General features: G+C 47.7%; 1 protein-coding gene across 3 annotated transcripts in view; it reads left to right on the forward strand.

Annotated features, from left to right (window-relative positions):
- Ptpn5 (protein tyrosine phosphatase non-receptor type 5) overlaps positions 1-26,322 on the forward strand; it is an 81,533-nt gene that overhangs the window by 15,557 nt on the left and 39,654 nt on the right. The window contains exons 1-3 of one of the 3 annotated variants that reach the window (XM_045146328.1): positions 11,311-11,329; positions 14,040-14,137; positions 20,467-20,543. In XM_045146328.1, coding sequence (XP_045002263.1) covers positions 14,118-14,137; positions 20,467-20,543 — 97 coding nt within the window. In that variant the 5' untranslated portion in view covers positions 11,311-11,329; positions 14,040-14,117. Of the gene's footprint in view, positions 1-11,310; positions 11,330-14,039; positions 14,138-20,466; positions 20,544-26,322 lie in introns of those variants that run through there. The other 2 variants (XM_004650805.2, XM_045146329.1) reach the window with 2 other exon arrangements.

Consider the following 26,322-nt stretch of genomic DNA (forward strand, 5'->3'; position numbering starts at 1 on the left):
CTGTCTTAGGTTGTCCCCCTTTGGGGATCTTACCCGTCATTGGTCACATGGAGGGCAGAGAGGTGGCAGTGGGTCATCTGAGGAACTTAATTCCTGAGTTGCCAGCCCGTGATAATGTATTTCATCCTGATTAAGTTTTATTGTCTCTAGCCTCTGGTGAATAAGTTGTGTAATTTTGTTAATTACACAAGTCCTGACAGTGAGGATAAGGAGAAGGGGGGGGGGTTCCAGACAGAGGGAGAAGGTAGGGGAAGAAGTCATGTAGGCCCGTCTGCAGCAGGTTGTCCTGGAGGTCCTGTTGTCGTCTCTCCAAGTCTTCCTGGAGCCTCTTAATCTTGTCCTGGATGATTCCTGATTTATTGGCATAAAAGCGGAATTTTTCCTGTAAAAACAAACATACGCCTTCCTTTTTGGCTGTTAGTAGGTCTAGTCCCCTCCTGTTTTGTAGGACTACCTCAGCCAGGGAATGTAGCTTCCAGGAATGATATCTACATCTGGGATTACTGTGGCTGGGGCACAAAGGCCCGTCCGATTGGTGGGCAGAAAGTTATAGGCCATTCCGCCTCCACAAACATAAACCATTTCAGAAGGCAGGCAGTGTTGAGCATTGGGCTCAGTTGTGTTAAAAGTACAGAAGGAAAGATGAATGTATCCCACATCTATACCGGAATTATTAGGGGAAGGTGGGGCCCAAATGCAAGTTCCAGAGGAAACATTAGGAAAAGCTGGATGGGGATGGGGAAGGTGGCTGAGCAGTTTTTTAAGGTTGTATAGACAACTGTACTGCAAGTAGCCAGAGAGGCCCAGATCGGAGGCAAAGCCCACAATCCTCCACAAGGGAGGGAGTTTTTTAATTTAGCAGGGTGAAGGGCCATTTTAGGAACAGTCCTCAGGGGTGGGACACTCCCTGGAGAAGTGATTGTCAGTGTCCCCTTGTTGGGACAAATATTTTAGGTCTCTCGCTGGTACCCAAGTGGGTCTTTTGTCATCTTAAGGGAAGACACATCCAAATCCTCTCCCTGCTGTAAGGAGCGGATCACGCCCTCTCCAGGCCCCAGTCAATGGGTCCCTCCATCTTACCCAGATAGAACTGTAGGTAACAGATGAGGACCAATGTTTTTGAAAAGGGGATAATTGTTTATTTTCTTTAGAAAAGTTTAAAATGTTTAGGGTAAATAATGTCTTTTATAGTTGGTCATGTGGGGGAAAGGATTCCCCCTTGTGTTTTTGTAATTGAGATTTGAGAGTCTGATTATATAACTTTCAATGAAGGCTTGGCCCCAGGGGTTGTATGGGATGCCTGTGGAATGTGAGATTTTCCAGGTCTGGAGAAAATCTATAAAGGCCTTGCTTATGAAGCAGGGGTCATCATCTGTTTTAATTTGATCAGGCAGCCCAAGAGTGGCAAAACATTGAAGCATATGACTAATGGCATGTTTAGATTTTTCCCTGGCATGTGCCAATGCCCGGCAGGCACAGGAGAAGATATCGACTGAAAGAAAAATATATTTAAGGTTTCCAAATGAAGAATAGTGTGTGACATCAATTTGCCAAAGATGATTAGGGCGGAGCCCTCAAGGATTGCTTCCTGTAGTTTGAAGGGGGGTACTTGGAGGAAAGGCTGACAGGACTTACAAGTCCATACAATTTTTTTAAGGTTCTTGACTGGTACCTGTGGAAACCTGTGCTTGAGACCTCTCCAGTTAACATGGGTCAGTAAGTGGAAGTGTGTAGCTTCTGTAATAGTATTACACTGAGGTGTAGAAGCCATTTTATCAGCCAAATTATTTCCTTGAGAGAGAAATCCCAGTAAGTTTTGATGACCCCTGAGATGTTGAAGAAAAGTAGGGTTAATTCTTTGTTTGAGTAGGGAACAAGCTTGAATCATCAAAGGAGATATAGGGTTGGAGTCCAGTCTAATATGGACCTCAACCAGGTTGGATAATAAATTAACAACATAAAGGCCATCAGAAAATAAGTTAAATGGCTCTTGAATAGTGTCTAAAGATAGAACAACAGAAAATAGTTTTTTGAATTATGCTGACCCCTCAACCTCATGGGAGACTGACTTTATGGGGATAGGCTCTTTCCTGTTTTAAGGGAGGGTAAACGACTAGGGGAGCCCCCAGGCGCCCTCCATCGGTAAACACAATAAGAACAGCAGGGTTAGGTTGAGACAGGAAAAGCCTGGGGGGCTTCCATTCTAATCTGGAGAAAGAACTCATCCATTTGTGGGGGCCATAATGGCAATCAATTTTACCTATAAACCCCTTGAGAGCTGTAGCAACTCTGTTATTATTTCTCTGAAGCCAGGTGAAATCAGTTTATCTTAAAGGGAGTGACAATAAGGTGAGGTTCTGTGCCAAACAGCTGGACAGAGGTGTCTCTGCCCTTGATAATGCAATCAGCAACCTGGTTGGTTATAGAATAAACTCTGGGGACCCCACCGATTGAGAGGTGGACCCATGGGCTCACCTTCCTGGGCCAACAGTGTGGTGCATAATGTTTCCCCAGACAAAATGTAGAGGGAGACGGGCAAATCAGGATTGAACCTCTTTAAGGTTGCAGTATTTATAGCCTGTTGTACCTTATGAAAAATTTGTTGATGACAAGGGGATAAAATTACCTGAGAGGAGAAGTTAAGATCCTTTAGGAGGTCAAACAAAGGGAACAGCTCTTCAGTAGTGGTGGGTATCCAAGGCCTCATCCAATTAATTTCACCCAAGAGCTTTTGGAGTTGAGGCAAGGTGTAAGAATCCTGAATATAAAGTTGTGGCTTAACAGGTGGAACTGTGTCTAGGGTAAGGATTGAGCCCAAGATCTTAAAGGTAGGCACAGTTTGAACTTTTTCAGGAGCTACTTTAAAGCTGTGAGTATGAAGGATAGTTAGACATTGGTGAATAAGGTCCTGGAGTGTGGAGGAATCTAGGCACCCAAGAATAATGTCATACATGTAAATACAAAACAGGGTATTGGGGAGATTGATAAGAGAAGAGAAAATGGATGACAGGTAATATTGACAAATGGGTGGGCTATTAGCCATGCCCAGAGGTAAGACAGTCCATTCAAATCTCCTATCTGGACCACAAAAATTAACAGCAGGTACAGAGAATGCAAATTTTTCCATGTCTCCTGGATGGAGAGGGATAGAGAAGAAGCAATCTTTAATGTCAATGATAGTAATATGGTATATGCTGGGAAAAGCTGGGATCCATGGGAGTCCCCTCTGGGGGGTTCCGAAGGGGAACATACATTCATTGATCTTTCTTAAATCATGTAAAAATCTCCAGGACCCATTAGGCTTTTTTATGACAAAGACAGGAGAGTTCCAGGGACTAGTGGAGGAATGGATATGTCCGGCCTCCAACTGTTGATCAATAAGTATGTGGAGTTGGTATAACTTAGAAGAAGGGAGAGGCCACTGCTCAATCCATATAGGGTCCCCCAGTCTCCACTGGATTTTAAATGGGGGGGGGCTGGGCAGTGGCCCTTAGAATTGGGGGTGTTCATTGGAGTAATTGGGATGACATTCCCTCCCTTCCTCAAACTGTTGTTGATATTTTTTTTTATTTAACAAATCATTATAAAAGGCCTTATGGTCAGTAGTGATGAAAGCCTCAGCATCTCCAAGGATGTCTTGCCCCAGTAAGTTAGCAGTGAGCCCAGTCACCAGGAGAGGGCGGACTTTTCCCTTGACCCCACCTGGGTCAGTCCAAGGAAGCCACGTGGCAGTCTCCCAGGAGATGGACTGCCCGCCAACTCCCAGTTGTGGAGGGCTGGGCACAAGCTGCCAGGAGGGGGCAATTCCTCCTTTCTAAGGACTGTTTGGTCTGCTCCAGTGTCGATGAGAAGTTTGAATTTTTTATTGCCAATATTTAAAATAATTTTGGGTCTAAGGCCAGGAGACCAGGGAGAGACGGTCCAATGGGCTTTGATAGTCTCTTTCCCCTTATTTAATGGGGTGGGGGAGCCCTGGAAGTTTAAAGGCTTTCCCTGTATGTTAAACTTCGACTGACAGTTCCTAGCCCAATGAAACCCCTTATTGCATTTAGGGCAGGGGGTGCGAGGGGCGTTGGTCATCCCCCCAGAGGGTGGGGGAGGCTTTGTCTTGTTGTGGCACTCCTTTTTAAAGTGGCCCACATCCTCGTACCCAAAACATGTTGATTTTTTAGGATTTAACTGTAATGTGTAGATCGTATTGTCCAAATCTCTGTGTTTATTTTCCTGAAGGTGGCAGCCATGGCCCTAGCCTGATGGGAGATAGTGCCAACATACTTGGTGGCTACAATCCACCTACTCATGGAGTTGTCCTTGAGACCCACACAGGCGAGCGGTGATCAGCCGTCATCCCTTCCCAGGCCAACATTTTAGTAAACTGATCCCATAATGCCCCTGGGGGAAATTTTCTTTAGAGACTTTTTCCCACCCTATCTATAAACATAGCCAAGTCCTCAGGTGGTTTTGAGTAATACTCATAAGGGGCGTTTCAGAGGGTCTCTCATCAAGCATTTTCCATGCCGCCAAGCCCAGTGCTCTGACCTGGTCCCTATACAGATCAGGTATATCTGCCTGTTGAGTGCCTGTAGCATATTGATCAGAGATACCGGAGAGCATCCCAAAAGTTATTGGCACAAGGGGCTGTTGATTTTGGTTCCGTTCTGCCTGTGTATGGCACTCATCTCTAAAATAGGCACACCACTTAAGATATAGGGGACCGACAAGAAAGCCCTGACTAGATTTTTCCAATCTTGAGTTGTACAAGGTTGTGGGCAAGTCCCTGTAAAAAGGTCTCAGCCCAAGGAGAGTTGGGTCCATCCTCTGAGACCGCCTTTTTAAGCTCCTTAAGGTCCTGAGCTTCCTTCCCATGGATACCAGGCAGCAGGGCAATTGCCCCCAGCATTTAGATTGATGGGAAATAGAAAAGTAGCTTTATTTTCTGGTGGCTTGGTGGCCGAATATGAAGGAGGGGCTGAGGAGGTCTTGGTGGCCGAATATGAAGGAGGGGCTGAGGGGGTCCAGAAAGGGTTAGTCGATGGAGGAGGTAGGGGAGGTCCCCCAGAAGGCTAGGGAGCACTCTCAAAGGGATCGAGTGAGGAGTATAAAGGTGTATCCTCTTTCGGAGTTTTTAAAGCTGGATCTCTAGGAGGAGTAGCCGGATCAGGCTATATATTATCTTTTCCTTATGTCTTTTGTCTATGTTTGGTTGGCCTTAGAGGGAAGCAGTTCTTGAGGGCCGAGATCGTTAGGAGGACCCCTGAGGGGGGTATTTGACCCTTCTCCACATGTGCCCGACAAACAAGGGCCTCTACCCTATCCCACATGTCCCAATCAAAGAGATTTCCTTCCGGCAGCCATGGCGCCAGCTTGAGAAGGCAATCCCAGGTCTGTCAAGCCTGATTATCAGTCAAATTAAGCCCTCTACTCTTTAGGAGTGTCCTGAGAGATTCTAAGGCAGGATTGGATTTAGAGGTAGATTGTCCCTTATTATAAAGTTGAGAGAGATGTCCATAAAACTAGGGCAATAGCAACCCACATACACAGGAGTATAACACAACCACAAGGATCCGAAAGATAGGTAAACATGTACAAAAGCCGCAGTGCATCTGCGAAATGAAAGTGAAAGGAAAGAGAAAGAGAACAAAGAGATGTTGACAAGTAAGTACAAGTTATAGAAGCAAAGTTTAGTGCATTAAATATGAAGACTGCCTCATAACTCATGAGGGTATGCTCACCTGCACATGTACACTGATTACCTCCTCAACGACTGCCTTTCACTGGGGCACTAGTCTGCTGGACACCGAGGGCCCCAGGTTGGGCACCAGATGCTGGGCTCCGAGGGTGGGGCCAGGTAGTGCCAAGGGAAGGACCAGGCCTGCTGTTTCCTTCCTAGGGGTTGAGAGGATGATGAGCGTCGGACTACCCAAAAGCCTCTCCTGGCCACCGGAGAAAAACCACACTGTGTTAGGAGTCTTTTTGAAGCAGGAACTCACTTTATTGTTACAGGCGGGTGTTTATATAATGTTGAGAATGAAGGCAGAGCCTTTAGGGTGGGGTGAGATGTAAGGGCCAATAGCATACCGTGACCTCTGAGATGATTGGTTCTAAGCGTGCACTGGCGGGAACTCTGACTTCCTTTGCGGAAGTGGCAGGCCAGAGGCCATTTGGCCCCCTGCTGAGTTCTAAGTGCACACAGGCAGGAACTCTAATTTCCTATGCAGAAGTAACAGGCCAGAGGCCATTTGGCCCCCTGCTGAGTCATAGCTGGGCGGAGGCAGTTCTCCAAACTTTAGCCAGGCTCAGGAAGTTCCACTAGGCCTCACGTCCGGGCCTCTCAAGGCCCAACATAGGGATAAAGCCAGAGGCAGGCAAAGACCCAAAGCACGATAAAGTGTGATGGATGCAACCAACACATGAAAAGTCCCAGTTCTAGTTCCAGAAGGAAAGGAGATGAGAGACAGGGTCTCTGTCCTAGAAGGCAGGATCTCTGCCTGCCAGGGAATAAGGAAGAAGGCTAGGTGTGGGGACTGGGCCAATATCAGAGCCCAACAAGCAATTCCCACACTAAGTTAAAACTCTTAGCAGTACTATTGGTTAACACGAAGGGTACTGTATGCTATGTGCTCATCTAAGATTTTTTTGAGAGTTTCATGTAGCCCAAAAAGGCCTCTGAATTGTATTGACTTTGGAACAACCTTGAACCCCTAATCCTCCTTCATCTGCCTCTACATGCTGAGATTACAGGCACACATCACCACCCCCAGTTTATTCAGTGCTGAGGACCAAACCCTGGGCTTTCTTATATGGTAGGAAAGCATGCATGGTAACATTCAAACAACTGGACTACATCCCCAGCCCCATCTTCTAAGACTGTTTTTTAGTTGTATCCATCACAGCAGTACTGAGTAAGCTATTTCTAGTGGTCCATTCTATGGACGAAGAAACTGAGGCAAGAGGAGATTGAGCAAAGCTGAAAATCTCCTCCAAGGTTAGCATCATAACCCCTCACATTTATGATTTCAGTCAGCTGTGGCAGCATCAATTACACCATGGAAATTGGCAAAAGCTTTGATAAGAACCTGTTTGCTGGCACAGCACCACCCTTGTCTCATAAAGTTTCTGTGACCCTCACTGTGGGGAGGAAAGGACTATGTTAGTTGGGGAACCAAAAAAAGCCTGACACAAAATAGTGATAACTGATCTTTTCCCCTTTTTTAAACCAAGCATACATTGTGCATATTAATGGTTTACGTGATGGTATTTTCTTATATGTACATAATGTACTTGGTCACATATAGTCTCCCATCATTTTATTGTCCCGCCATCTGCTGGTCCCCTTTCTCTTCTCAAATAGTCCATTTCTATTTTCATGTCATTTTTAGAATATATATATAATATATATATTTTTATTGACAACTTCTATACTTACAAACAACAAACCATGGTATTTCCCTCTCCTCTCCCGCTTTCCCCTTCATAACTCTGCTCTCTGTCATATCCCCTCCCTCTCTCCATTAGTCTTTCTTTTAATTTGATGTCATCTTTTTCTCTGATTATGAGGGTTTTGTGTAGGTATTGCTAGGCACGCAAGGTCTTGGATATCAAGGCCAGTTTCTGTCCAGACAGTTGTACTCATCTCTCAATAAAAGATAGACACTGTCTTAAGGTGAAAGAATGGAAAACGGTATTTCAAGCAAATGGGCCTAGGAAACAAGCAGGGGTTGCTATCCTAATATCTGACAGGATAGACTTCAAATCAATATTAGTGAGGAAAGATAAAGAAGGTCATTTTATACTGACTAAAGGAACACTCCAACAGGAAGACATTATAATCCTAAACATATATGCACCTAACAGGGGGACTCCCAGTTTCATCAAACAAACAGTATTAGACTTAAGGTCACAGATAACATCAAACACAATTGTGGTGGGTGACTTCATGTCAATTTTTATTCTGGGTTCACACATAAGAGAAAACTTAGAATATTTGTCTTTCTGAGACTGGCTTAGTTCACTTACATGATCATCTCCAGTTTCACCCATTTTCCTGCAGATGATGTCATTTAATTCTTCTTTAAGGCCAAATAAAATCCCACTATACCATATTTTCTTTATCACCTGACCTGTTGATGGTCATCTAGACTGATTCCATAGCTTGGATATTCTGAATAGCACCACAGTAAATGTGGATATGCAGGTGTCTCTGCTATAGGTTGACTTGAGTTTCCTAGGTTGTATACCTAGGAAGGCTATTGCTGAACCACACAGAAGTTCTATTTGAGTTTCTTAGGTTATATATTATATATGTAGCCCACAAGCTTCTGCGACGCTCCTGGCTCTGCCTCCCATATTGTGCAAGGATTATAGACACATGCTCTACTGTGTCCATCTGGGGATCTGAACTCTGGTCACCAGGCTTGGACAGCAAGCACGTTTTACTACTGAGCCATCTCCCCAGCCTTTATTGTTAGTTTTGTGAGGAACATCCTTACTGATTTGCATAGCTTCTACACTAATTTGCATTCCCAACCACAGTGTAAGGGTTCCTTTTTCCATTTTATCCTCGCTGGAGTTTGATTCCTTGACTCTAACTGGAGATGGAACCTGAGTGTCCTTCTGATTTGCATTTCCCTGACGGCTAAGGATGTTGAACATTTTTTCGTGTGTTTATTGACAATTTGTACTTCTTCTTTGGAGATTTTAGGAGCTTACAATGTTCCATTCTAAGCATTTAACAAACATCTTATGTAAAATCTTGATGTGAGAGCCAAAACCATGTAACCTTAATAGGCACACTCCGAAGTGTACACAGTGTTACCCCTACCTCACAGATAAAGAAACTGAAGCATGGGGTGTCAGATATCTTGTCCAAAATTAAACATCCAGTTGTGAGCCTTAATTCATGTATGGATAGTCAGTGAAAATCCTTGCATTTACTTCTTTCATGGTGTTCTATGTTTTCAGTGAACCATTTGTAAATAAAACTCTGGCTTACTTCTTATGTATTTTTTTAACTTTTTATTGACAACCTCAAACATATACCATATACCATAATCATAATCCCCCCCACAATCTTCATTTCCCCCTCTAAAATCCCCCCTCCAGTGAATCCCTTGTTTCTATCTAGCCTTTGTTCTATTTTTTCAAATATTTTTATTAATTAATTTATTTCTTTGCAAGCATAGAGAAATAAGAGATAGGAGAGAATGGGCACAACAGGGCCTCTAGCCACTGCAAATGAACTCCAGCTGCACACACCACTCTGGCTTTACATGAGTACTGGGGAATCAAACCCAGATTATTAGGCTTTACCAACAAGCACATTAACCACTGAGCCATCTTTCCAGCCCCTCTGTTCTATTAGATATCATCATTTTTCCCTTCTGCAGGTCTTGTAGAGGTAGTATCAGCCACTGTGAAGTCGTAAGTGCCATAGCCACTTTGAAAAGTCATTTTTGAGCATTTGCCTGGTGCCAGATGGAGATTATGCACAGGAAACAGAAGTCCATGTTCAAGGCTGTACACTTAGTGGTCTAAATAAAGTCTGGCCCTGGGGTTGAAGCACATTGAGAGCGAAGCCTGGCTCTGCCATTCGCCAAGTGTGACCCTGAACAAATGACTCTCTCTCCTTGGTCTTATCTGCACATGTGTAGGAGGAGGAGACTGACTCCAACCACCTAGGGTTGGAGTGGGAAAGCAGAGAGGTGGTGCATATATTGTGCTTGGCACGAGGTCCAGTGCACAGCAAGCCTTTGCGAGAGAGAAGCCATGGTGACCATTCCACAGGTTTGGGTGTGAGGAGGGCCACGACCATAGGTAATATGCCTGTGTGGGTCACAGTATGAAGGATGGGAAAGAGAGCACTGGGCTCTTGCTGAAGGAGTCAGTAGGAATTCCACCGAGGAGATGGTCTTTCTGTTAATATTTTGTTGTTGTTGTTAGCACATAAGGTAATTGTAAGGTTTGGGGGTGGCCAAGACCACACAAACCACTTTGAGGCAAAGGTGAAGACTTTCATTTGGGAAAAGCACAAGCTGCCAGGGCTGACTCACAAGAGAGGCGCATAGCCAACCTGCGTGCTCAGGTCATGGGCTTTATAGGGCTTCTTCAGTTGGGGGAAGGTGATGAAGGGAAAAGAACTCCTTTGTTAAGTTGAATAGAAAAGTTCCTTAAGGGGAGATCATTACACTAACCACTTAAAATAGCTAGGGTGTGACACCTGAACAGTGACCACCTAATTTACAATAAGGGGGTCAGGAAACCATGACCTGGGGCATTGTTAGGCAAGGAGGGGATAGTACCCTGTGGTTTCTTGAGGAATGTGGATAATCCACTTTCCTATACCTCTGTCACCATTCTGCTGATCTTGGTGACTCCATCTTGGAAGCCTGTACCGACCAGTGATTAATTTCACTGCACCCTTTTCACACATAAATATCATTAGAGCTTGTTTCTCTCAACCACCTCTTGCTGGTCCCTTTATTCTCTCCAAGTAGGACCCACCCCATCTTAAAGGATAAATGAGTCTTTTCTAGGAAGATCACGGAAGGGGGGGGACTTTTCCAGCAGACAGACAAGTACATTCCAAGGCATTAGAAATGGAGTGAGACTCTTTAACTAGAAAGAAGTACCAGAAACCCCCAGGAGGTGTAATCACACCTCCATGTTTGTGATTGCCTGGTTTCTTCTTGCAAATTAAGCTGCATACCTGGAGTGAGGGGGCACAGAATGGAATGTTTTCAAGTCTTAGAGAACAGAGGGTTATATCAGATGACCTTTGAACCCCCAAACCTTTGATTGTTCTCTGGGGTCCTGCTTCCCAAACAGCTCATAAACACAGGTCCATCCACAGCATAAATGATCTCAACCTCCCATCAATACTTGGCTCTCAACTCTGGCTGACCTGGAATTAACTATGTAGTCTCAGAGTGGCCTCGAACTCTCGGTGATCCTACCTCTGCCTCCCAAGTGCTGGGATTGAAGGTATACACCACTACGCCCTGCTTGATTTTTTTTTTTTTGACACCTTCAATTTTTATTCCATGCTGAGATTCAGATCATGGGAAGTGACTAGCCCAAGATCACATAGTAGCCTAAGGTCACACAGCGCTCATAACTGCTGGTTCTGGGTCAGTAAGTACACACATTTGAACCTCTTCTGATGTGCCGTAGGTACTGCCACCCTGACTCCCAAGACGGGCTCTCACTTCATGGGGAAACCTAACAGTTCCAGTCCTGCTCCTGGGGATGGGCATACCAGGGGGCTCCTGCCAGGCCTTGGGCTGGAAAGTCATAGGAACCTCCTCCTAGCTCCATCATTGACTCAAAGGCTGTAAGCTCAGAAAAAACATTTTTGCCCTTTCTTTGTCATGTGTATATGTGTGGTATATGTGTGTTTGTAAGTGTGTGGTGCATATATATGGACACAGTTATACATACATTCATTGCATACATGTGTGGAAGCCAGAGTTTGACATCAGGTTGTGACAGGGTATTAGGGGTCCAGGGAAGACCTTGAACCCCAAATCCTACATTCATTTCTAATTTTAATCAAAGAATTGAATTAAAAGAAGACTAAGAAGGATAATTATTACATTATTATATTTATGGAGGGAAGTACAGAGTCAAGGAAAGGCACCCGCGTGTCTAGAGATCCCACGTGGAGGGCCTGGAAAAAAAACCGCTGAAAGAAAAGAGAGAAAAGAAAGCTCAAGGAGTTCCTGCCATGTAGGGAGCTGGAGTGGATAAAGAACCCATGTGGAGAGTAAGGGCTACGGGGCTCTCCTGGATGGGCCTAGCCAGCCCAGGCCCAGCGGAGAGAAAAACTCACCCACAGCTGGAAGTTCCCAAGTGGTCAGAGAGCCTGTCCTCCCCTTGCAAAGGTATTTATAACCTTAGAGTGGCAGGCTTTCTTCCAGCTCAGGTGGACCAGAGAGACAGCTGGCTGGTTAGGGCTAGGGGCTCTCTCAGAGAAACACTAGCCCTCATACCAGCTCCAGGGGCTGAACTTGATCCACCACCATGTTTAAATCCTATGAAGGACCTCCATCCTAGGAGGAGTCCAGGTTGTTTGTGGAAAACAGGTCTAGGGAACTAGGCACGAGATAAGAAATCAGATTGTCTTTGATTTCTAGCCAGTGCAGACTTTCCTGCCTGTTTTCCCTTCAGGGGCCCAGTTACCCTAACTGTACCCCCCTCTCAAGGTGTCTTCCTCAGTTGCTCTCCACATTATTTTTTGAGGCAAGGTCTTACACTGGAACTCACAAATCTGGCTAGACTAGCCTAGACAGCAAGCCCAAGTACCCTCCTGTCTCTGCCTTCCAAGTGCGAGGAGGACAGCCACACACAGCTGTGCCTACTTCACAAGGGGGCTGGGGATTCAAGTCAGATCTGCATGCATGCACAACAAACAACCTTTTTACCCACTGAGCCATCACCCAAGCCCAGAAGAGCCCCATTCCTCTGGACCTTAGTTGCTTCAGCTATAAATGGGGAGAATTGCATGCTAGCCCGTCAGCTCAGGGGTGAGGGCTTTCTAGAGGAGTGCCCAGCAGTGCTGCAGAGGCTCTCATCCCATCTGCGTCTGCAGGTGGGCATACGTGTGCCAAAGGCTTGGCAGTGGAAGAGAAGAGAGGCTAGGAACGGGGCAGGTCGGTAACTATCAGCTGGGTGGCCTGGAGCAGGAGGTCATTTCACATAGCTGAATCTTCATTTTCTTCTCTAGACAATGCAAGTGATAGTGTGTTGCTTCTAGGGCTGTTGTGAAAGCCAAATAATGTCACACATAGGCAGTTCTGGGGACAGCATCTGGCCTTGTGGACAGTGGAAGTGTATGCTCCCTGTTGCTAATACTGCTGTCAGTCATCCTCTTCACTGGGCTCAGAGGAACACGGCCCTGGGTCCTGCAGCCAAACCTGCCTGCAGGTAACTAGGGTGTATTTGCTTTACTACTCTGGATGCAAGACGAAGGAAGAAAGGAAATGAGAAGGACAACGGCACCATTCCACACCTCAGCACATCACCCTACCCTGCACCACACCCCCTTTCCACATCAGCCTGTCAGACGCCAGTTCTCTCCATCCCTGACTGAGCCCTGATGCTCTCAATGCTGGGCCCGTTCACATGCCTTCATTCTGTCTGGACACTGCCCTGACCCACAGCCACCCTCTCCCACACCTCTTCTTCATCAGTCCCATGACTCCTCTTCCTCATGGATGCTCCCAGGGCACCCTGCCCGTCTCCCATCACACATGCCACCTGTGTGGCCCTGGCCTTTTTCCCACCTGCATTCTGCCCACACCACCCCCATGAGGTATTTCTAGTGAGCCACATTCATGTTGTCTGTACACAGCAGCTATTTACAGTAAACACACCTTGAACAAACGGATAGGCTGATCCCCGAATCAGACTCACGTAAAAGAAGGAAAACTGTGTTGCCAAACCCCTAAGCCAGCCAGGCCAGGCCAGCCCCTTCCATCTTACCTTCTTTGGATCTCTTCCACACATGCCCCCGAATCCCACCCACAGAGTAGGGATGGAAGGGACATCACTCATCTGTGCTCAGGATGTAAAACACTCAAGTCTGCAGTCTGCTCAGACGAGGGCACAGATGGCTGGACAGTGGACAGCTGGGCCAGGAGGGTAGGCAGCTTGATGGGATGGAAATAGCCTGAACTCGGCATTGGGAGTCCTGAGCGTAGAGCCTATCTGTTCCCTGAGTTTGCTGCACACTTCATTCTGGGTTCTTTGGCAGCAACTGAAACTGACTCTGAGAAACACAGGCAGCAAAGATGTTTATTAGGGAACTTGGGGTGTGCTGAAGAAATGACATGAGCTCTAGTTTGGGGGTCCTCCCTGTGACAAGGGGCAGACAGAGCACTAAGCAAGGGGCTTAGTCATGCCAACAAGAATTCAGGATTCTGTGAACTGTCTAAAAACAGTTTGTCCATATCCTGTGTGAATTAAGAGAATCACTTCCCTGCACCTCAGTGCACCAAGAGGATATTCTGAAACTAGCCACTCTCCTCCATTCACATCTACAGATTGTTCTTTGCTGAAGAACCCTCCTGGCCCTGGCCCTGGCCCCAGATGGCACCTCTCCCCATGCAGACACCTTTGGAATGAAGTTTGAGGGAGCTAGGTGAGTGTGTGATCATTTCTTCTCCATGTAGCCAGCATGTCCTCCGCCCCTGCATGCTGAAGACGGGTAGCATTATATTTGTTTGAAGCTTCCAGCTGGAGTTTGCCATCCCAGAGACCCCCAAAGCCACCAACCCAGAGACCCTGCTACTACCCTATGTTTGACTTTGACCATGTCCGTTAAAGGCTCGGGAGGTGCACTGAGCACCGGGGACGTCGCAGGTAGAGCGGATGAGGTGCTCCCGTGCCAGTCAAGCAGGCGGGGAAGCAGGTGCATGCACAGCCAACTACAGCAGTGGAGCAAAGTAAGGGACAGGAAGAGTGTGCGCCAGGCGTGGGCTGAGGGAGCCCAGAAGTAGGAAGGCTTGATTCTCCCCCCAAATTAGGGTATGATCCATGGAAGAGGCACACCTGAGAAAGAGCTGCGGAGAACGCGTGAGAGTGGCAGAAGTTGGGAAGAACACATTACAATCCGAGGAACAGAATGAACTGAGGCAAGGAAGTGAAAATCCACAGGTTGAGTTTAGCAGTAGAGATGTCTGATAGGACCAGCGCTTTAGGAGAGCAGAGAAAATAAAAATACCATGGTAATGGGGGTGAGGGTCTAAAGAACCCCAGGGCCAGGAAGTCCATGGTACAGGGCATGTCTGGCCTGGGTTGGCTCAACTTCATACCCAGGAACCTTAGCCTCCATACCCTAGCTCCTCCTCACTCTTCACCTGCAGTGATGCAGGCTCAGACTCCTCAGTGTACTGCACCAAGTCTGTCACATTTCTCTGCATAGGTACTGGACAAAGCTGGCATCTGCTCCATGGTGCCCCTAACAGCATCCACCACATCACACTCAGGCCTCAGTTCTTCCTGGATAAGCCTCAATTAGGTGCTTCCTCCTACCCATGTCAGCTGCCCATGACAGTGCCACAGCCATGAGCTCCCGAAGGCTGGGCAGGTGGTCTGGACTAGATCTTAGCTGTAAAGTTACATTACAATGGACAGAGAAAGATGATGCAAATAGGCTGCTGGGGGCTTAGGGTCTGACCACCTTGTTTATGGATAAGGACTCGTGCCCAGGCAAGAGAAGGATGACCCAAAGTCATAAGCTGGTGGGACACATCGTGTCAAAGGTCATAAACTGGTGGGACTTGTCCTATCAGAGGGTAGTCTGGGTCACAGCAGTGCTTTTCACAACATCCAGAAGGCAGCACCAACTCAGACATCCATCAGTGCTGCTGAGAATATGGCTTTGTGGAGTCCACAAAGCCATATTCACAAGTTTGAGGACTGGACTCCGGGTGGGCACAGCAACCTGTCTGTGATCCTTGAGGGGTGGGACAGGAGATCCCCAGAGCATGCTGGATAGTCAGACTTGCCAAAGCAGCGAGCTCTGGGTTCAAGCAAGAGACCTTACCTTAGTACATAAGGCAGAGCACTAACAAGGAAGACACCTGTGGGGGTTTGAGTCAGGTGTTCCCCATAAACTCAGGTGTTCTGAATGCTAGGTCCCCAGCTGATGGAGATTTGGGAATTAAAACCTCCTGGAGGCAGTGAATTGTTAGGAGCGGGCTTATGGGTGTTATAGGCAGTGTTCCCATGCCACTGTTTGGCACACTCTTCTGATCCTGTTGTCAACCTGATGTTGGCCAGGGGCTGATAGCCACCCTCTGCTCATGCCATCGTCTTCCTTACCCTCATGGAGTTTCCCCCTCGAGCCTGTAAGCCAAAATAAACCTTTTTCCCACAAGCTGCTCTTGGTCAGGTGATTTCTGCCAGCAATGTGATCCTGACTGAACCACCACCCAACATTAGCCTCTAGTCTACACACATACATGCCTACGCACCTGCATACACACATATACACACGCGCGCATGAACACATGCAAAAAAGAAAATGTCCATCAGCTGATGCTTGGACAATGCAGTATAGTATGTCCATGTGATAGAAAAGTCATAAGGAGGGGTGCAGGGCTGGTACACACTACCATCTTGGATGAACCCAGAAAACACTATGCTTGGTGACAGACAAAGGTGCATGTATGGTTCCACTTACATGAAATATCTGGAATTGGCAAGCTCATAGAAACAGAAATCAAGTGAGTGGTTGCCAAGGGCAAGGGGTTTGGTGATGCAGAGAGATTCCTTAATAAGTATATGGGGATTTCCTTTTGGGTTAGTAAAAACTTGCTGGAAATAGATAATGGTGGTAGTAGAACATCATAAGTGTATTAAATGCCAGTGAATGTAGCCAAGCATGTGAGGTAGGGGCAGGAAAATCAAGAGTTGAAGGCCAGTGTGGGCCACATAGTTCAAGACCAGCCTATTCTACACAGTAAGAACCTATCTCAATAAGTATATAACTAAGTGGTGGGTTTTATGATAAGTGAATTTTATCATGGCTAAATTAAATGTAGTTGAGGCCAGATAAGGTGGTACCTGCTGAAGCTAATGTTCCTTCCTCACACCTATGCCACCTGTCCCTCTTCCTTCCTGTTGCCAACCCCCCCCCCCCCCGTAGCCCAGACCAGAACAAGGAGGCTCGAACCACCTTTGAGAACTATAAAGCCACATGGTGCAAGAGGGCCACCCTACCTAGGAGGGAAGGTTTGTGACATCAGGGATGCATGGTGCCCCGTGTACTTCTGCTGAGGCCTCAGCCTCATCTGCTTCCCCATCCCTCTGACCATCCTAACTCCCAGCTTGTGCCAGATGTACCCTGCATCTTGGGCCTCGGTGCCTCACCCTTCCAGTTTGTGCTGTTCAAGAAGTTCTTTTCCTTGCAATCTGTCATCTGCTTAGAAACAGCCTATGAGAACCAGCTCCTGCTTCCACCTCGGAGGACATGTCGGTGTCTCTGGACTTAGTTGAGCTCTCCCCATGCGATCCTCAGTTAAAGGTGTCAGGATGCTGTCATGTTTGCATGTCTGGCTTTTTGGCCAAGCTGGAAGAAAGGGCCTGGTTTGCTCAACTTTGTATGGCCAGGATAGCACTGGGTCTGGCTGGCAGGAGGAGCTCAGTAAATGCTGGCTGGAGGAGCCCTGCATCTCCAAGGTGCTCTCATTCTAAAAGCAGCAGTGGGAAGCCACCAAGCAAGTCACCACACGATAACACAGACCAGTTTTAGCTGATATAGGTGGAGGGGAAGATCAGGGAGCCTACAGCATTCCATTCCAAACAGCCTTTTCTGCTCCTAGAAAGCAGGGCGGGCAGTGTCCAGAGATAGCATCTCCGTGTAGCCTGACTGGACCAGCTCTTCTCTCTGGAAACCTGGTTACACCACCTGTTATCACAGCCCGTACATACAGCTTTGGGCTGGGGGTGCCTGAAGTCGTTTGGCCACAGGAAACAACAGCAGCCTTGCTCCACTTTCCTGTACAGATGAGAGGTGCTACTCTTTCTCCCTTTCTGATTATGAAATTAGTCATTTTCTAGGAAGCTTATTTATAGAGTCCGCCACACACATGCAGCACTGAGCTATTCTGAATGCCACTGGGGTGTGAAAGCAGGTGTGAGTCACATGTGGGTCCCCTTCCAGTGGTATCCAGATACTTTGGTTCCCTTTCTGACTCTATCATGGGCCACCCTCAGAGGCTGCTGTTCATCTGGGGTGCTCTTTAGGGCAGAGAAAGCTCAAGGTTGGAGGTCTGGGGGAGAAGTTCTTGAACCCAATCCTGGTAGCCACCACCTCAGTATACAACCCGGCACAAGTCGGACCTGCAGTCTCTGCATCAATGTCCCCCTATAGGAAATGAGAGGCAGCCCAGATCCATGATTGTCCAGCTGCTATGGAAGAGGGTTCCAAGAGGCTACAAAGTAGCGCAGATGATGGTGTGGCACAGGTACCTGATGCTTTCTCAAGAGCATGGTGACAGCATTCACTTACTTCACAGCTCTTCATGTATTCAGCAGCATTCTGTGAGCCAAGCACTGCGCTGGGCTTTGAATATGCAGTGCTAAAGGAAACATGAATGGTGGCCTTGCCCTCTTTCTATAGCATAGCTGCTTGGCATGGTCCAACTGTGTCGAATGTTGTAAGTAAAAAGTACCAGAAAGCAGGGGCAAGCACATGCAATGGTGTTGTGAAGAAGGGTCAGAGGAAACAGGGAGAGGCCCAGCAGTTACGGGTGCATGCTTGCAAAGTCTGCCGACCAGGCTTGATTCCCTAGCTGTCAGATGTGCTCATCATGAGACCTTTCACACACACACACACACACACACGCACACACACACACGCACACACACACGCACACACACACACACACACAAACACTTAAAAGTTTTTAAAGAAAAGAGCCTGTCCAGACTGGCTGGAGTGCAGAGATTGAGAGAAGCAGGGACAGGAGATAAAGTTGAAGGGATAAATGAGGCGAGTCCACGGTGGACTATGTCAGAGGATGCTGGCTTTTTTTTTTTTTTTTAAATTTTTATTTATTTATTTCAGAGTGACAGACACAGAGAGAAAGACAGATAGAGGGAGAGAGAGAATGGGCGCGCCAGGGCTTCCAGCCTCTGCAAACGAACTCCAGACGCGTGCGCCCCCTTGTGCATCTGGCTAACGTGGGACCTGGGGAACCGAGCCTCGAACTGGGGTCCTTAGGCTTCACAGGCAAGCGCTTAACCGCTAAGCCATCTCTCCAGCCCAGAGGATGCTGGCTTTTAAGTGCAATAGCAGGCTGTGAAAGTGTGTTTTGTTTTGTTTTGTTTTGTTTTGTTTTGTTTTGTTTTGTTTTGTTTTGTTTTGTTTTGTTTTGTTTTGTTTTGTTTTGTTTTGTTTTGTTTCAGGGATTGGTATGCGAGGAAGTGAGTCTAGCTCAACCCCACCCCCTGCAGGACAGTTTGTGAACTGCACAATCTACTGAAGCCATGTGCTTTGGAGACCTGTGGAGGCTGTTTTGAGAAGCAGCCTACTAGGAATCATGGTCTTGATGGGCATGCTGCCATCAGGGAACTCCATACCAACCCTCTGAGGCTCCAGCCTCAGATGTGCACAGCCTTCCCTTGGGTCACAGCCATGGCTGTGATCATTTGGTACCAACAGTACAGATCCCAGACCCCAGAATTCATGTTCACAGGTTCAGATGGACCCAGCCTGGCTTGTGCATCCAGCCCTGGCTCAGCCCACGACTACCAAGGGTCAGACATGAAGGGTAGCAGAGCCACTGGAGCACATGCCTGCACAGCAGGCCATTGCCCAAGCAGGGACTTCTTGAGCTTCATAGTTGCCCTCCAGGTGTGTTGACTCCAGGGACACTTCTGGAGTCTGGCTGATCTCCAGCAAGCTTCCTCCAACTCACTGGGAAAAGGAGAAAAGTGAGACCCACGGCGGGTGCTGTTAGGTACCCTGATAGGCAAAAAGGTTTTCTGATCTTGGAAAGGAGATGTGAAAAATTTGTACTGCTACTACTGCTGTTTCCAGAAGAGCTCTGCACATCACTTTCCATTGCATGGGGCCCTTGGACTCAGTACTGTGTTACCCAGGCCCTTTCTCTTGCTCACCCACCATTTAAAACCACAGGAAGAGATGGTTTAGCAGTTAAGGTGCTTGCCTGCAGAGCCTAAGGACCCAAGTTCAGTTCCCCAGTACTCATATAAGCCAGATGCACAAAGTGGCACATGAGTTTGGAGTTGGTTGGCAGTGGCTAGAGGCCCTGGCAAGCCCGTTCTCTCTATATATCTGCTTCTTTCTTTTTGTCATTCTCTCTAATAAATAAAATTTTTAAAGATTTTTTAAGAAGAAAAAATCTAAGTCGGGCATGGTGGTGCATGCCTTTAGTCCAAGCACTCGAGAGGCAGAGGTAGGAAAATCACTGTGAGTTCAAATACACCCTGAGATTGCATACTGAATTCCAGGTCAGGCTTGGCTAGAGCAAGACCCTACCACAAAAAGATAAATAAAAATAAAAATAAAAATAAAAATAAAACCCCACAGGAATTAGGAAGCCAATGGCACAACAGTGAAAGCAGCCTGTGGTCCTAGAGTTTAACTTTAGGCCCAGCTCCACCTCAATGAGCTCTGTGACCTTGAACGAGTCACTTCCCTCTCTCCAAGTCTGTTTAAGGATCCGATTCATGGAGTCATGGTGAAGACTCTGTCTCAGAGCATCTAAAAGCCTTGGCACATAGTAAGCCTTCTATGATAGGGAAGATGATGATGAAGATGGTGCTTCTATATGAAAATCCACGGCAAGATTCTGCTTGCACCTCTGCAGCTTGAGTCCTGGGGAGGTTGTTGTTTCCCTCCTGGTGAGGTACAACTAACCAAAGGGACACAGTGCGGAAATATTTGACTTGATCCTGGCTCTGCAGCAAGCCCTCACCGTTTTCCTCCCACTGCAGGAGTGAGAGAGAGAACCAAACCGCTGATGACTCCGAGGGAGGGACCCTGGACATGTGCTGCAGTGAGAGGCTGCGGGGTAAGTGTCTCCAACACCCCGGGGCCCAGAACTCCAAGGGGAGAGGCATGTTACTGGCTGGCTGACCCAGGGCAGGAGTGAAACTTGCTTAGCTGCTGCCTTGCTGCTCCAAGGTCTTCGTGTAGATGGGCATTTGCCTGTCGAACCCCTGGTATCTTCCTGTTCTGTCAGCATCGGGAGCTGCTCTAGCTCCCCTGGGAGGAAGACCAGGTAGCAGAGAGTGTCCTGGGAGGTGGAGAGAAAGCCGAGGGCCTGCGTGGAGCCCAGGGCTGAGGGGGACGTACTGCTCAGTGATGTGTTGTGCAGGCTTGAGAAGCAAGAGAGGAGAGCACAAGCCAGCCGTGTGGCCTGAGCCAAGGGCGGGCAGCGGCAGCGTGCCCGCTGGGAGGCTGGGCTGGAAGGGAGAACCTGCAGCTGGAGCCCAGGTGACCACAAATGTGAGAGCCTGCCTGGCTAGCAATCCCCTCCCCCGCTTGCCGTCGCCATGGAGACGTGGCCAGAGCACTCTGCCCACAGTGGGCAGCATGGCCCACCAGTTGGAGACCATATTCCCATGACAAGATCATCAGGATTGGAAAAAATAAAGGGAAAGGGACAAGAAGATGGTTTTTAAGTGTTTTAATATTTTCTCTTATAACAAATGTCCATTGTAGAGACATTACAACATAAAAGCAAGTGAGAGAAATGAAACATCACCATCTTCCTATAGCACAGCATACATTTTCATCTTCCCTCCAAAATGAATGTCTCAAAAAATAGCCTTTAAATCCCAAACTTGTAACTTGTCAAAAACCTTGTGATCGTGATAGGTAGGAAGCCTTAGAATGCAGTCTCTGTGTGTATTTAAGATAGGCATTGAAAACAATGAGGTTTGACTCGGAAGCAGTGATTTCAAAATAAGCCGTGACTGTATTCACTATGGCGCTCCTGCCTCACCTCACCTCCTACTTACAGGGTCTCAGGCAGCCTGAGCCCCTTGGTGCAGATCTTCTCTTGTCCAGCAGGAGTGCCATTGCTCACTATAGGCGCCCAGCTCACTTGTTGGAAGGGGATGTGGAAGCTGTCTGAATATCTGAAAGGTCACTGTGTGCATGGGGCAGTAGACACATTCTGTGCATCCTAGGAAGAGGCCATAAACCCAGGACATAGATTTGAAAGAATGACAGGGCCCACAGATGCAGAATCTCTGACTCTCAAAGTGATCCAATCATAGAATTGATTCCAGAGTGTTACATCACTGGAGGCATTCAAGTGCTGGGAAGAAAAGCACTGGAGAGGAAATTTCCATAGTGGGTGGGAGGTCTCGATGACATCAAAGTCCCTTTCAACTATTAAACACTTTTTGTGATTCAGATATGAGTCATAGAATTCGGAGATGATTCTACAATCAAGGATGGTCCCACTGGCTAGGAAAAAAAAAATCCACTGAAAGTAGGACATGATGTACAGACGTCCAAAGAGAAGCCCAGGTGTGGCATTGGAGCCTGACTGTTCTGCTTATGACCTGTGGGTTTGTGAGCAAGTCCTGGACCTTCATGTATCAATGGAAATAAGAGAACAGGAGTACCCATCTTCACGATGGTTCTGAGGGGGTAAATAAACTCATTTATTCAGCAAGAACTTTTAGTGAACATCTACCATGTCTCAGGTACTGTTCTGGGTGCTGGGGATACCGACAGATAAGTAGAAAACTACCCCAACCTCAATAAAGGTTCATGGACAAATTCTGCACTGATCCAAGGCTAGAAAATGGGACAAAACTGCAGCAGAGAGGTTACAGGAAGAGACACAACCCATCTAATTCCAATGCTCTTGCTCCTCCCCCAGAGCCAGCAGACAATGTTGAATGCAAGAGATTAGTCATCTCCATTGAAGCTGGCATGCTGCCTGCCTTATGCAATACTCAGGAAGTTGGTATCATTTGCTGCCCCCATCTTACAGATGACAAGACCGAGGCCCAGGAAGGTCAGGCTCGCCTAGCTTGTGTTTGATAGAGGAGGGAGTCTGTCCAGCTGGTCCAGAGCCTGTGTCCTCACTACTGTCCTGTCCTGTTTGCGTTGTTCCCAAGGAGCTAGTGTCATTTTTTGGCACCTTATAGATGGATGCAGAAAGAGTTTAGGGGTATTTGTCCCCAAGGAGGAGTTGGGTGATATCACTGTGCCTGTCCCTTCTGTCTCCCTTTTCCAGGGTCCAGGAAGTCCTGTGCCTACTAGATTTCCCATGATTCCCATCCAGATACAGGATTCAAGGATTATTTTTCCTTCATGGAGCCGTGGGCTCTTGAAGGCAAGCCCCTGCCTTTCATCTCTGTGTCCTCAATAGCCAGGACTTATCCATCCATCATTCACTCCCTATGAGCTGAGCACCTCATGCGATAGCACTGGAGAGTCAACAGGGAACCCACGGAGAAAAGTCCCCACCCTCACAGGACTGGCTTACATGTTAAGAACGGTCACTCCAATCCAAAGCTTGGTTCCACCACTTATCAGCGAGATGCTTCTGGGCAAGCCACTTCATCTCCTGGTTCTCCCATTTACAAAATCGCAAGAAAAATAACAGTACCATGTAGAGGTGATGGAGGATTCAGTAAATTGATAGTTTACAACAGTCCTAAAACACATAGCAAGTGCCATACAGGCATTTGCCGTTCTCATAATGAATAGAATAAGGAAAACAGGTAGTGTGGCAAATAGTGAAAGAGGCTATAGAGAGAATGAAATGGTCAGTTGTCCAAGCAGAGGGAGATGAAAAGGGTTTGAAAGGTAGCCTGGCATGGCCGCTATGTGAACGTGAGCCTGGTGTGGAATAGATTGCCACAAGCTTGGTCACCCAAATCCTCTGACCTAAATGGCAACATCAACATAAAAGAAATGGAGAAGGTGCAGAGGCCAAGAGTGTTGGTGTGTCTGGCCTTTAGAAAGAGCCCTGAACACTACAAGCAGTTGCATAATGACAGTGATAGTGTAAGAATACAGCCCTGAATAATCTCTCCCCCTCCCCACTGTCTCCCCCCGCTGTGCAAGACACTGGCAGAGCAAGGGCCAGTCGTGCCCAGATGACTCATTCATTCCCACACAAACCTCTGAATAGGGCGACATAGCCAACACTCCATGCCACGGTCACCCGGACCTGAGCCAGCACCAGGCAAGTCATAGTCCTCTCAGCTAGCGCTCCCTGGAGCAAGAACGGCCGGGCACCTCCAGCACCCCAGGAAGCCCAGAGCTCTCCTGGATGCAAGCAAGCTGGCTCACACCCTCTGGCCACTTCCATGTGTGCTCCTCTCACACTTGTGGGGGGGGGGGGGTTGTTTGTTTTGTTTTGTTTTAATTATTTATTTATTTATTCATTTATTTATTTATTTGAGAGCAACAGACACAGAGAGAAAGACAGATAGAGGGAACGAGAGAGAATGGGTGCGCCAAGGCTTCCAGCCTCTGCAAACGAACTCCAGATGCGTGCGCCCCCCTGTGCATCTGGCTAACGCGGGACCTGGGGAACCGAGCCTCAAACCGGGGTCCTTAGGCTTCACAGGCAAGCGTTTAACCGCTAAGCCATCTCTCCAGCCCTGTTTTGTTTTTTTGAGGTAGGGTCTCACTCTAGCTCAGGCTGACCTGGAACTCACTATGTAGTCTCAGGGTGGCCTCGAACTCACAGCAATCCTCCTACCTCTGCCTCCCAAGTGCTGCGATTAAATGTATGTGCTGGGCTGGAAAGATTGCTTAGTGGTTAAGGCATTTGCCTGCAAAGCCAAAGGATCCCAGTTCAATTCTCCAGGACCCACATAAGCCAGATACATAAGGGGCGCATGCATCTGGAGTTCATTTGCAGTAGCTGGAGGCCCTGACACGCCCATTCACACACACATTCTCTCTCTCTTTCTCTCTCCCTCTTTCTGTCTCTCAAATTAATTAATTAATTTTTTTTTAAAAGGTGTGCACCACTACACCCGACCCCACACTCGTGTTTTTCAAATGACACAGCTGCATGCTTACATATACACAGGCACATACCCACACAGTTACCCAGGCGCATGACCTGCCTCTGCCTCACAGGGCCCTGTGGAGGTGGACACACCGTCCAGAGGACGCCCAGCTGCATGACTACCCACTGCCCCATCCACCTGCCCTATCAGCCATGCCTGCTGGCAGTGGAGGTGTGCACAGACCTCAGTCGCCTCGGCCTCTCCCAGGTCTCGCGCAGACATGTGCCCTCCCTCCGCATTCTGTCTTTGTCTCAGGCCCTTAGTCACTTACAGTCTCAGGACTGTCATAGGAACGTTGCATATATTTGGATGTTTTCCACCCCTTGCACACATACGCCTTTCTCTTTCCCTGAGCACACACTTTTTCACAAGGCTGCCCTCCTTTTCTCCTCTGTCACTCCCCCTTGCCGGCTCACTTCTGCCTTAAGTCACCCAAGCACCTTGGCGCATTCAAGCCCACATGCCCTCTTCCGCGTGTAGGTGTTCACATCTGCATGAAAGCACGAAGCGCTGTCAGTGTCGGCCTCGGCTCTTCCCACTAGCCCACCTCCGCGTGGCCTAGCCTTGGACCCAACAGCTTCCTCAGGGTACAGGGGATGCGCAGGAGAAAATACTAGTGCCAGTGATGGTTGGGACATGGAATGAGGGCCTCTGGAGGGGAACTTGGACAGGCTGCCACTTAAGATTTGCAAAGACCAAGGCCAGATCACAAATGGAGCCTCTAGTGGTACACTGCTCCCATACTTAATCCTGTATTGCAAAGACTCTTGCATGTGTGCCCCTAGGTACATCCGTCTGTGTATACAAGAATGGTCCACAGCCCACACCAATCTTTACTACCTTTAGAAGGCTGTTTCTGGGGTACCACCCACACAGGCATCAGGGCACTAAGGCAGGGATTCTGGAATCTTAATTATCAGAGCATGGGCTGGTAAGAGGTTGTAGGCGCCAGGTAGACACACAGGGACTTCACCAGGACCCTGTAGACTGTGTCCTATAAAGGATGGCATGGCCAGAGGAGACAGAATACAATGTTCGTGTCTAGGGACAACACTGCACTTACGACCAAGGTACTCACAGTGGCCCCTCTCACCTGGCTGAACTAATGTCAGGCCCTGTGATCCTTTAGCTTAAGTGTACTGTGACCTGCTGGGTTCATGTACGGTTCTGAGTATACACGAAGGCCCGAGTAGAACTTGCCCTTTCCTTTGGATCAGGTGGCCTCTCAAAGGGGTGGCTCTGGGCTCAACTCCCATCTTAAATCCTGGTGTCAAGACTATATTTTCAGGGATCATTTATACAGTTTGTTAAATCCTGGTGTCCTGAAGGCTGTCCCCAGCCCAGCCCTAGGCACATGCTGTGTTTGTATCACCATTAGTGTTAAGTGGACCTTCTTCTGAGGCCAGGGATGAGGAATGGATCTCAACAAGAGGCACCGTTCATCCTTGGTACCACTTTATAGAGTAAAGAGGCTTGTATTAAAGAAAGTTAGGCAGGGCTGGAGAGATGGCTTAGAGGTTAAGACACTTGCCTACGAAGCCTAAGGACCTAGGTTCGACTCCCCAGTACTCACGTAAGCCATATGCACAAGGTGACACATAACATCTGGAGTTTGGTCATGGTGGCTGGAAGCCCTGGCATGTCCATTTTCTCCCTTGATCCCCTACTTTCAAATAAATAAGTAAATAACATCAAAAAAAAAAAGAGGGAGACTGGAGAGATGGCTTAGTGGTTAAGGTGTTTGCCTGTGAAGCCAAAGGACCTAGGTTCAACTCTCCGGGACCCACATAAACCAGA

Source organism: Jaculus jaculus, chromosome 3 (assembly GCF_020740685.1).
Source record: "Jaculus jaculus isolate mJacJac1 chromosome 3, mJacJac1.mat.Y.cur, whole genome shotgun sequence".
In the NCBI taxonomy this organism is placed as follows: domain Eukaryota; kingdom Metazoa; phylum Chordata; class Mammalia; order Rodentia; family Dipodidae; genus Jaculus; species Jaculus jaculus.